Raw genomic sequence first — 12841 nt, 5'->3', positions numbered from 1 at the left:
GCTAATTTATGATGCTCACAGACCTTGGCTACGGGCCCAATGAAAAAAAAAAAACAAAGAAGATGGATTAGATGAGCCATCTCTCAATCTTTCTTTCTTCTTCGCTGCAAGTTTTGAAAATATTTATTCCAAACGACGGGACTGCCCATTTATGTTTTTAAGACCTCCTGTCAATACCCAAATACTATAGATCAGTTTAGTGTCACATTAATGATAAATTAAATGCGAGGGAGAATTTGCAGAGGGGAAAACACCTCCCTGACTATGCCAATTTCTTTAGAAATTCCCCTCCTTGTAGTTGAAGCGATAAAAGGGAAGCGTAATGCATGTACATTTTATTAGCGTTTTAGAAACAGGGAGTAAAACTGTCAGATCTTCGGGTTTTTTTCTTTCATGTGTGTCTGGGCAGGTCTAACCCTCAGGTAACGCCCTTTCTCCTTCTTCCCTCCTGCCTCTCCTTGCACCTGTCCACGTAATGCTCCGGCAGCTCCCGCCCGTCCCCCGCTGCTCCGCTCCGCTCCGCTCCGCTCCCTCCGCCCCCGCCGCGCGTGTGCGCGCCCGGCAGCGCCCGGCTGCGCGCGGGGGCGCGCCCGGAGCCCCCTCCCCGCCGTCACCGGAGATCAGAGGAAGGTGCGAGCGGAGGGGGAGCCGGTTTACAATTTCAAACGCGGCCTCCCCGCAGCGGCTTCATTAGCATGTGTCAAGGGACCGCCGTATATATATACACACGCGCGAGGCTGATGAGCAGCGCCCGCCGCCTGGCTCGCACCGGCTCGGATCAGCACGGCTCGGCTCGGTTCCGCTCGGCCCTGCCGGCTCCCCATGCTTGGGGCTCCACCGCGCACCCCCACATGCCCACCGGGAGAGGCCGGCAGCCGCTCTCCGCCGCCGCCGCGCCCTAGCCCGCTCGCCCCGCGCCCGCATGGCTCCGCTGGCCGAGGTGGGCGGCTTCCTGGGCGGCCTGGACGGCCTGGGGCAGCCGGTGGGCGCCCACTTCTTGCTGCCGCCCGCCGGGGAGCGCCCGGCGCTGCTCGGGGACCGCCGCGCCCCGGCGGAGCGGGGGGAACGCCGCTCCCCGGCTGCGGCGGCGGCAGCGGCGGCGGACCTGGCGCACTTGCAGGGCATCCTGCGGCGGCGGCAGCTGTACTGCCGCACCGGCTTCCACCTGCAGATCCTGCCCGACGGCAGCGTGCGCGGAACCCGCCAGGACCACAGCCTCTTCGGTAGGCGGCTGCGGCACGGCCCCGCGTGTGCGTGTGCGGGTGTAAGCGCCTCTGCGTGTACCTGCGCGGGAGCAGTCGTGCTCTTGGGAGGGAGATGGGATGCTGGCGATGCTGAGGCAGGTGGATGAGTTCTCAGAACCGGAAGGCTTCACCCTCCGGCTTTTGACCGTGGGGTCTGCAGCAGGGCGGGATAGTGAGGAAGGGGCTGTGCATCCCAGGTGAGTCAGGAGATGGGCATTGCTCAGACTATGCTGAGGGTCTGTAAGCACATGCATACCCCGGTAGGTTTAGAGGGAATGGTTGAGAGTCAGACCGATCCTTTTTGTATTCGCTATCGGTATCAGAGCTTCCTGGGTCTCTGTAAGACAGTATAAGTCACAGATTCGGGCATGCGGATCCTTAGGCTGCTTTAGACTGCTTTGCTTCACGGGACAGAAAGCTGAAGCTGAAGAGGCAAAAATGCCTCTTTGATCAAGTGCTTAAAATGCTTCCCAGCCAGCTTTCTCCGTCAATAAATCCAAAGGAGGTGGAGACAACCTCAAAACATAAACATTTCCTGTGATATGAGAGTAAATCCTAAACAGTAGCTGTAGAAGCTGGACATCCGAACAAACCTGCTGTTGTCAACTACATGTGAATTTGGGTGTGTATTGATTTTGCAGTTGTAAAAAGGTGATTAAAGAGCTTCCTATCACCTTCCCCATAGTCAAAGCAATCTGTTGGAATGGCTCTTAATTGCTTTTATAACACATGGATGTTTCAAGAAGTAGAAGAGCAGCAGTCAAACAGTTCTCAGAAGGAAGATTTCCTACAGCATGTAGACATGAAATAAATCTTTGCTTTAAAAGGAAAATCAAGTTAGCCATAGATCTAACATTTTCTGGGCTCTTTAGAATTGTACTACCTTTATTCTACCACTACTCTTGACAGGTTTGTCTGATGTGGTTTCTTTGTGGGTTGTACCACCTGCTTATTATGCTTTTGGGAAAAGGTGGCTTTGAAAATTATATCAGAAAGACAAAATGCCTCCAAATCTTTTATGGGACTCTGTGCTTTATGAACTGGAAAACTAGGATGATTTACGTGTGATACAGTTCTTAATGCTTACTGTTTGTAAAGGACTTATTTTCTTTGCTGTTTGTTAATGCAACTAAGAAAACTGCCAGAGCTCAATTGAAAATATTTTAAATTATTATATAGTCCAGGTCCTGATAGTCCATGTGTCTGAGAGTGAAATTGTCCTGACATCATAAATAATAAACAGACGAAAAGTCATAATCAGCTGCACTATTTAAAATGACTTGCTTTAGATTCAGGGGTTTTTAAAATGTTTTGTGGTTTTGCTGCTGAACGGCAATATCTTAGATCTGATTCTGGCACTTCTTTTTGAGGCTTTGTTTACATTGTTAACAACTTCCAAAAAGCCAGTTCACACATTCCCTTTCTTTCATGTTTTGGATGTGCTGTAATCTGTGCATATCAATTGGTTAAGTATGTTGACTTATCTTTGCCAAATTCAGGCTTCAAATAGTACCTCATGTCTCAAATACTTTATTAATATATATTACATTTTTGGGCAAATGTAATATAAATAATGTTATAATCCAAACAGTAGCAAAAAAAGCAGCATATTTTATGTACTTTAAAAGCCTGTGCTAAAGACAGCAAGTTGTGTCAAGAGGTGTGGGCCCATATGCTAGATAAGATGTCTGGCAAATACTTTTCTTTTTCTGTGGGTAGATTTTGTTACATAAAATTCCCATCTGTACTTTGATTTCCATTCAAATGACCTAATAATGGATATGTTTTCTTAAGATAACTCTGTAGAAGTAGTAAAGTATATTTTCAGGCAATTCAAACCAATCTTCCAATATTTGAGTAGGCAGTTTAGCAAATAGCAAATAATCAGTAAAGACTCCAACAGCATGGTAGTAATAGCTTTAGTCTCAGTGATGAATAAAATCCTTTCACATTCAACATTTTTAAAAAGTTTCTTACATGGTGTAGGATTCATGTTCCTAGATGAGGCTTCTCACACTTCTTTCCTGTGAATGTTCTGTATGTTTTCACATAGTATTTGAAATTTCAGAGAAACTAGGCCACATTTACTATAATGTGCATTTTCTACTTGTTTTCAACTGAATTTTTGGATGCTAAGTGTTTCATGGTTATAAAATTAAAGTAATTTTTTTTTTTTAGGTATCCTTGAATTCATCAGTGTGGCAGTGGGACTGGTCAGTATTAGAGGCGTGGACAGTGGCCTTTACCTCGGAATGAATGAGAAGGGAGAACTCTATGGCTCTGTAAGTACCACTTTCATATCAGCTCATACATCTTTAGGTTTTGCTTTGTTTCCTACCACAGTGCAACCCCCTCAAGAAGTTCATCTCAGTTTTCAAAATACTAACATAATTTCCTGTTGAAATGTGTAATGTATTTTTGAAGTGCACAATGTTTAGCCGTGGATACTTCAACAAAATAGAATTGATTCTTACAAAGCTATGAGGGTTATATCAGTCCTACTCTTCTTACAAGTTTTAAAGCATCTTCAGATAATATTTTGTTTCTCCACTTCCTTTGGTTGTGGTCATTCCGGTTTAAAATGTGAGAGGTGATGCACGCTACAAAAAGAAATATGTAAATACCTTCCTGCTCTGTTAGGTTGCATCTGAGTCCCTCTACCAAATCTCATTTGTAGAAGAGTAAATACCCCAAGACAGAAATCTACATAATATAATTCCTGTAAGTCAGATGAATTTTAAATAAATCATAAATAAGTAATGTTTTCTCACAGTAAATGTTAACGAATTCATTTTTTTAAAATCCAAAATTGTCAGTGTACAGGTCCAAGTTTCCAAACTCATTGTCAGGTCTCCATACTCCTCTTGGGTTTGGTTTGTTGACATTTAAATGAACTGTAAGGCTACACAAAGCTTAAAGCATTTTGTTTATTTTTATAATTTTTTTTTCATGTCTTCAAATATCTAGTGACAGCTTAACTTATTTTTCTTTTCTCTTTCTTTCTATAGGAGAAACTAACTTCAGAGTGCATCTTCAGGGAACAATTTGAGGAAAACTGGTACAACACTTACTCATCCAATGTATACAAACATGGGGATTCAGGGCGGCGTTACTTTGTAGCACTTAATAAAGACGGTACTCCCAGAGATGGGGCAAGGTCCAAAAGACACCAGAAATTCACACATTTCTTGCCCCGGCCCGTGGATCCTGAAAGAGTTCCAGAGCTATACAAAGATGTGTTAGGATACAGCTGAGCAAAGAGGCAGCTTTGGCAAAAAAGCAAACTGGAGCTGTGGCCCATGCTTCCATGGCAATGCCAGCATGAGGAACCTGCAGAGGTCTAGGATGCTGGATGTGAAGAACCTACTTGGTGAAAGGCAAGCCTCTGTTTTCTAACCACCGGATTTAGGAGACAAAGCCTTGAAGCTGGACGTGGACCAGCTTCCCCAAGACTTGCTGAATGGTTTGGGAGCCAGTCACCAGGGGGAAGTGGGACTTCTTAAAACGTAAGGAACTCTTGGCAATTCTGTCTGGATTACCTGGTGTCTGTAGATTAGCAAGGCACCATCTACATCATATGGATGAGACAATGGCTGGAAGAATAGAAAGAAACGGACTGTAAAATAGTAATAAATCCTGAGAACTGCGTGTGAAGTTTTACGGGCTTCACTTTAGTGATGGACATTAGATGTTAATACATAGTCAAAACTGGAACTTTTCTTCAGGATGGACCTATTTATACATCTCCAGATAGCATATATTTATTTTATATATTTATTTATTAAAGAGTTTATTTTTTACTGGGATATGAAGAGAATACAATGAGAAATTATTTACAGTGCCAATATTTACTCTGAGTAGTGTCATGATGCAGAAATGACATTACCTTGCAATGCATCCAAAACCTGAACATTCATGTTACATTGTTTATCAGTTACAGATAAGTTTTTATTTTATGTGCATACCATTGCCTTGTAACTGTCTTTATTTGGAAAAGAATGTTGGTGTTTTTTTTTTTTATTATTATTTTTTTTTTTTATTTTTTATTTTTACTTATGAGAGTGCCTTATGAATTGTATTAAATTCAAATGCACATTTAAAAAAGGGAATTAAAAGTTACTTCACTTTCTTTGGTTTCTGTTATTTTTAAAATGAGAGTCTCTTAGCACACTATGTACAACATTTCAAACCTGCAACAATTGTGTATTGCAGCTACCTTGAAAGAAAAACTAATATTAACTCTTGAAATCTTGATTCAAATCACAACATGCTTGATGGTTTTTGGCCAAAGGATTCCTACTATTTTTACTAACACACAAATAGCTATCCTCTGTACAATTTTCATGTAGTATTGTCATGCTTTAATTATATTCCCTATCAGTATGGTTAAGGGGAAACAAATCCAGAGTGTGAAGTTTCAGATACTGCTGTACAAAAAGCTTCTGAATGAGGATTGTTTCTCCACTGAGTACAGAAAAGCCTAAGAAGACAGCTTTCTTACCTTAATTCCTCATCTAGACAGTATTTTCAGCATCAGATATTCAGTGAAAGCTGTCAGGACAAAGATGAGCTGTGTCTCTGTGCTAGTGACAGCTATAAAACAGGCAGATCATACTAATTTAATTCAGAACTGTCAGTTACGAAGCACAAACTCATCTGAATATTAACTGATGGGGAAGCCTGCTCTGCAAGAATACAAAGGGTTAATGACAGATTTCTGATTTAGACCTAAACCTCCTGAAGCTTGCCATCACATGATTGCCACCTGCATGGGCAGAGCTGGCCCAGGAAAACTGCAGGGAAGGCAGTTCAGGAGAGGGCACCAGAGGAGGGCTCATGTTGCAGATGCCAACGCTCCCAGTGGGCTCCTGCTCATTTGCATTCAGTTTTATGCAGCTGTATATGGTTCAGGTACTGCACATGCATAATTTATATAAAACCATGGTATCAATGAAAAGCATTTTCCAGTATACAGCACACTTGCTAGAACCTTTGCTGTGCCAGAGTTTCCTCCAGTCTATAGTGAGAAGTGGATGAGCACAGGTTGCTGATGGATTGTTGACAAAATCATTTTACTTTCTGCCAAATAGAAATGAAATGCAGATACACAAAAGCATGTTTCATCACTCTGTGGCTAGCAATGTAACTTACTGAGATAAAAGATTTCATTTAAATTTTCTGAAAAATGGGAAGTAGGAGATCGACAACTTAGTAAAATAACACTATAATGCATTCCAGTTTACCATAAAATAATGATTTTGTGGGTGACATTGAGTCTCGTTAGCAACTGATCAATAGCTGAAGACAGAAGTATATGCTTTAAATAGAAAAATTCTTCCTCTGCATTTTGAAAAATATTTTATTCCATATAAATTGTGTAAAAAGGAAGTAGCTGCTGCTTAGGCTATAGTTCCCATGCATTTCTGGCAAACACACTCAAGGAAGAATTCTAGCAGGAAGAATTCTTGCTCTTTGGATTACCAGTTTAATGTTCATCTTCAAAAGTACATTAAAGATGCCAAGGACTGTAATCAACCTTCTTCTTGTCATTGTGCATCTTCTTTTCACAGATTTGGTACAGCCCATAACAGAAACTGAGGATACCTCTAAATGGTAAATAATAATCTGAAACTTCTGGATCCCAACACATACTCAGCATCTAAGTGAAGAGGAAGAAAAAGAGTGATATGTGCTTGCCCCATTTCCATTTTAGATATATGCAAATAAATGTTGAAGAAAATATAATGGAGCAGGTACAGTGGTGGTGATGAATGACTGTAAAAAACCTCCAGAGCACTGAAAAGCTGTCACAACCTCCTTTTTAGTTCTGGTGTATTGCCATGGAAGAAATATTATCAAGGTTCCTTATTTTGTTTTGCTTGCAGCATTTATTTGCTCTCTGTTACATCCTGTTCATCATGATCTTCAGATGCAGTTAATGTTTTTCTAGTTTGAGAATGGTGGATACAATAGAAGCACTTCAAAAGGGCAATTTTTATATGCTATTAAACTAATAGCTTTAATTGTCAGAAGTTGGTTTTTTTGGGTTTTTTTTTGTGTGTGTGAGATTTTCACTCCTACTTCAGAAAGCCCAACAGCATAGAGGGAGGGGTTTGTTCACCAGTAGGATAAATGATCTAGTTTAACTCTCATTATATTTTAATAACTGTATAAATCTGAAAGGTATGGGCTGCTCTAATACTATGGAGTAATCTGAAGGAGGTGACGATGTTCAAGGTTCAGGAGGAAAACTCTGAAGGCAGGGAAAATACCACATCTTGTAATAAATTCCTATATGATTGACTGCCCTATTTCTGCCTTTCCTCATTTATTTTTTTCCCAGGGAAGAAGAACAATTCAAGACAGTTAATTCAGTTTGTGCAGTAGTTGCAGCTCCACTTTCTGCTTTCCATGGATTCTCCTACAAGCTGTAAAATTTGGTCCTTTGATCTCAGGGCTGGCTTGAAATGGAGTGCTCCTTGCCAGCTCTGTATTTCTTTATATATTTTGGGTTTTGCTGCTCTGTTTTCCAAGTTGTGTCAGAAATAAAACACTGGCCATACAAAAAGATTTCTGAAATCCGGGAGGAACCTTGGCATCTGAGCATATTTGAAGTGAAATTGTTATTTCTATTAATCTTTGTGCATTTGATCAGAATGCAGAAAGTGGAATTCTTATCAGTCTTCCATGGAAGTTTTACAGCCATAAGAGTTACCAGATATAGGAGAACTCAAATTCCTCTGGAAATGTATATTTTTTAAATAGCCAAGCTGATATGCCTTACCACAGTGGTAATGTCTTTCTACAAACTTTGTATTTTCATCCAACCTCCAAAATTCCCACAGCCCATTCTGGATTTTGACATGTTGGCATGTGTCGGGATCTCATTTAGTACATCTGCAGCCAAACAAAATGTGTGTGTTCTCAATCAGAAAAATTGGGCAGCTAGTCTATAAGGTACACAGTCCTTTAATTGGTCTGGGCCATTTGTATTTGCATGGAGCAGTTTGATCCTACCCATATCTTCAAGTTTTCTATCATAAGTTTATTGATGTTATCTTTCAGGTGTGACAGCCAGCTCCACTGCTTCTGTCTGAAAATTGAAATCTCTGGTATGGCCATGCACTCTGGTAGCACTTCAGAGCTGGGCAGAATTTACGTTCTGACATGTGAGAGTCATTTGACAAGTACACTTTCATCACAGCTTTCATTTCCAACTACCTTCATTTCTTGATGTGCTTTATTTACTCTTTTTTTTATAGGCATCTAGTCTAGCTTCTGTAACCTTGTGAAGTTTACCTAAACATAGGCCTTTACCAGCAGCTAAAAGAGCAATGGGTATAATTTAGTTATTTACCATTGTTTATGTAATCTTAATAGTACCACTGTGCTACAGCTCTAGTTATACTGTTGCAAATTAGGTTTAGCATACTACTTTTTCCACACAGCAAAGAACTAAAGAGGTAAGGCAATTTTATATACCATAAATGCATCTTAACTATTGCCTTAATGTACTGGACCAAGCCTGTATCAGATACTGAGAACATGGTGGTAGGATGCTTAAAATTTGCTCTTATTGTTCCATACTGCATGGAGATGCTATTGGTAAGGAGACCTTTTGGAAGTCTTTGCTGCATTTTGTCTTTTCACTTTTAATGTGAGAAAAACTTCTGACACTGTTCCAGTCTCTGCACTTACTTGGTAGTTTTTCTAATAATAGATCCATTTGACGACTCAAATGTTATATGAACATAACAACAGCTGCCTGAGATGAGACACTACCACCTTGGGAGAGAGTACTTCACTGAAAGGAGAGTAAGACAGACATATCTTCTAGGGATTCTCTATCAATTCTCCTCTGGGCTATTTCCTTTTATGAAGAAGAAAAGAGAAATAAACATTTCACATTGTTGAAAAATATGATGGTGGAATTCTTCACCTCCTGGACATCTTTAAATGTATACTTTATCAGACATTTCTCTTAATTTCCTTTGCAGTAGTGTGTTCAGCAGCTGTGGTGGAATTGTTGCTGTTACTGTACCTAATGTCAGTGCTTGTCTCAGTGCATGGCAATAAATATATTGATAGAGAGGGAAAGAGAACATTCTGAAGTGGTAATATGCCATTAAGTGCTTATGTGCCATTATCTTGGTTATATGACATTAAATGGTAATCCGGGAAGTCTGGTTTGTGGCATTAATTTTAACTCAGTTTTTGACACAACGCTTTGCATACATTTTCACAATCCTTTATGATTTCTTAACATTCAGAGATTCATGGGCAGAAAACCAGAAAGTTCTTAAAACTCCTCAGGTGGGGCATACTTAACCATGACATCTTTATCACTAAGTTGTGCACAAATAGGAAGAAAAAAATATCCAAACAGGGAAGAGGTCAAACAGTTGCTTCTATTGCAGGTTGAAGAGAGATTAAGTTTCAAACAGAAATTGGTTGGCAGCTTGCCAAAATAGCTGTTTAATCTGCAACATGATCAGTCACTAGAATCATTCTGGAAGTTCAGGAAAAAGAGAAATTACTGAGTTAAAACAGCACTGACAGTAGCTCTCTGTATTTTGAGCATATCCAAAAACGCTGTTGTTGTTGCTCTCTTCTAGCAAGCCTCTTGTAAAGGCAGTTTGTGGGGAAAGGAATAAAAGTATTGGAAATGCAGTCTCTTGACAGTGATCTTCGTAAAACTCTTCCTGTGGTAAGGTCCTGGTTTATATATTTTGCCTAATTACAGCAAAATTGAGCCATGTTTTATCTCACTTAAAATATCACAAACCATGTATTACTTTCATGGGTATCCACCTCTAATTCTAGTGACTATAAAGTGCAATAGACATGAACACGGGTCTCAAGATGAGTAGGTTTGCCTTAGGGTGATTTCATCTCTAGGTGGCTGAGATATCAGAAGGTGGTAATAAGCAGCTATGCTTACACCAAAGAGTTTTTTGCAGTTGACACCTATTGTGCTGAAGCTTCTGGCTAAAAACATTAAGTAATATTAGCTGCAAGTCATCAATGTTCTGCTAATGCTGGTTCTGTGTTTTCTAGTTTGCTGAAGCCAGAAAATATAATTTCATTTTTTAGTAGAGATATGAATTGAAATTGGTATAAATATGATGAAGGTGAAATGGTAGAAGGAGAATATTTTCAAGACTTTTTTGCAAACTCTGAGATGATCTTCACAATTAGTAAGTCTTCCTTACTAGAGAACCTACTGATCAAGTGCGTTATCAAGTTTAGAACTCCAACAAAAACCTCTTTTTCTTTTCAGCTGGACAAAGACTATGTCTTCATCTCCTTTTTACATTTAGCGCTACTTTCACCATCTACTCTTTTGAAAACTAACATAATCCAAGTACAGCATGAAAACTCAGCTGCATTATGCTTTGTTCTGCCTTTTCCTTTAGCTATTCAAACTACCTCTATAAGTCTTTATATTTTAATTTCACACCTATCAGGTGACAAGACGTCTAATTAATCATTAAACTAAACAAATGCAGAAGAATCTTATAAGACACATAACTGTATAATTTGTCGAGTATTTTAACCTGTTCCAGAATGGGCCTATTAAAATGATCTATCTCTTTGGTAACTTTCACCACAAAGATGAGTGCATGACTGTAACCTGTATTCCAGCTTTTCTTTAGAGAAGATTTTGATTTTTAAAATGTCAGATGGTAGCTTTTCCTGTTCAGGAGAATCCTTGTCATGGTTGTACAAAGCTATGCTGTCTTTCTGGCCCTCCAGTCAGACTTTCACAACTGTAGTTCTTACCCACTGTGATTTAGTGTAGTGATCTGGATATCTGGGGTTTTTTCTTATTAATCTCTTTACAGTTAATCCAAAGGAATCCCTACTCTTTCTAGAATATTATACCTCTTTGTACAAACAAACAGTAGATTTTTGCTATGAGAAGTTTGCTTTGACTAAACTTTCCTCAGTGATCTAGAATCCAGTACTTAACAGTCAGCAAGTAGTTGACAAATGCTCTTAATTCTATTCCATGCTGTTATCTTTATGTTTAAAGTAGAAAGTGAAAACACTGAACTCTCTGTGACATAGTACCTAGTCACTCAGAATTTTTCTTTTAGGTCATGGTGCCATGGACATCTTTTCCAAAATCATAAAGTCTCCTGAGGTGAATGTTATGCTTGTGAATGCTGAACACTGTAAGGTGCAGTATGAAGCTGTCTCATATGCTATGAAGTTCTCATCTGATAGACATTTCTCATTGCTGTATTCAAGTACTATTGCAAGCACCACATTGTATTTGATTTATTATGAAAAATTGTGCTGAAGATACTCACATTTGCATAGTGATTGTGGTTTTGTGGCTTACAATCTCAGTTTACTTCTCAAGTTGACTGTAATGAGAATTCTTTCATCTAGGAATGTGTCTGCTAATCTTAGCTATGCAAAGTGTTCTCCAGTCTGTGATGGTGCTGGGCAAACAGCTACAATAAGGAATATGTAGACATTAATGTAGTTTTCTTCATGGTATATACACCTCGAAAAGCTCGAGTTATTTAATTCTAGGTTATTAGCAATGTTTGCCTGTTCTATTTGCTCTCACCTCCTTTAGGTCACTCTTTAGGATGCGTTTTCTGTCCCTGAGCATCTCTGAGAACAGATCTCTTGCAGCCCAGCAATGCTTTTTCAAAGACTGCCTCAAGTGAGCAAAAATAAAGTGCATCTCATATTCAGGCATTGTGTATGTATTTTTGATATTTTTTCTTGCTTGTCTTGGGCTATTAGTGAATTCAGGATCAAACCCCAGACCTTTCTTGGCTGTGCAGTGTAGTAGCTCTCACTACCTTTGCATATTTAGGCAGCCCTTGACAGTGTTTCAAATGAAAAGTTGACAGATGATGAATGACACACAGAACTCTCATATGTTTTCATATTAAAAAAAAAGGTACTATTGTTTCAAAACAGCAAAATGCTTTTATCTCATGAAGAAACTTCAATAGCTCTGTGAAAGTTTTGGTTGTTTAAAAAACTGGTGAGTGTGCCCATATGTTTTTGTATGATTCTTTTATGAAGCTGGCCAGTGATGATGAAATTAGCATGTTTTGATCTATATACAAGTTGTTAATAAAGAACTTGAAAGGAGTAGTTAGGAAAATCCAAGTGCTGAAACATTTAAGATATACTTTCTGGGCTCACTTTTGTGTGATTGTCAGCCAGGGACTATCATGAGGAAGGTAGCTTGCCAATTGCCTGCCATAAATACAATATTTATTGCTGTAGTGGGGATTTCCTATCAGAGATCTGAAGACAGACTTTTATACATGGTTTCTCCTAGGTAACTTATTCAAATCAGCAGAAGAAATCTGATAGTAAGGGAAAAATAACCAAAAGAAATGTATTTTTGGTCTTTGGGCTCATTTGAACCACTTTTTTTTTTTCTTTTTTTTTTTTTTTTTTTCCCCCCCAGGTTTTTCTTCACATGGCTGGAAAAAGGTGAAGGAAATTGGCTGTTGTTCTGCTTTTCTATACAAAATGTATAACTGTTTAATGATGTTAAAAATAACGTATTTTGCTACTGACTTATGAGGTATAAGATTTTTTTCTTGCTATTAGAAAGT

The 12841-nt window shown here is 39.4% G+C and overlaps 1 protein-coding gene across 1 annotated transcript; it reads left to right on the top strand.

Annotated features, from left to right (window-relative positions):
* Positions 1–922: 922 nt before the first annotated feature.
* On the top strand, positions 923–5298 carry FGF20 (fibroblast growth factor 20). The gene is made up of 3 exons (XM_040064980.2): positions 923–1223; positions 3423–3526; positions 4253–5298. Exons 1-3 carry the CDS (start codon positions 923–925, stop codon positions 4496–4498), a joined length of 651 nt encoding a protein of 216 aa, XP_039920914.1. The 3' UTR covers positions 4499–5298.
* Positions 5299–12841: the final 7543 nt, after the last annotated feature.

This window comes from Hirundo rustica, chromosome 5 (genome assembly GCF_015227805.2).
Source record: "Hirundo rustica isolate bHirRus1 chromosome 5, bHirRus1.pri.v3, whole genome shotgun sequence".
Classification (NCBI taxonomy): domain Eukaryota; kingdom Metazoa; phylum Chordata; class Aves; order Passeriformes; family Hirundinidae; genus Hirundo; species Hirundo rustica.
Note: the sequence above shows the minus strand (reverse complement) of the source record. Positions and strands in the feature narration are given on the sequence as shown.

Coding starts and splice junctions, on each gene's coding strand:
- FGF20 (XM_040064980.2), top strand. CDS start 923: ATGGCTCCGCTGGCCGAGGTGGGCGGCTTCCTGGGCGGCCTGGACGGC. Junction 1,224..3,422: donor CCAGGACCACAGCCTCTTCG/GTAGGCGGCTGC, acceptor TTTTTTTTTTAG/GTATCCTTGAATTCATCAGT. Junction 3,527..4,252: donor AGGGAGAACTCTATGGCTCT/GTAAGTACCACT, acceptor TTCTTTCTATAG/GAGAAACTAACTTCAGAGTG.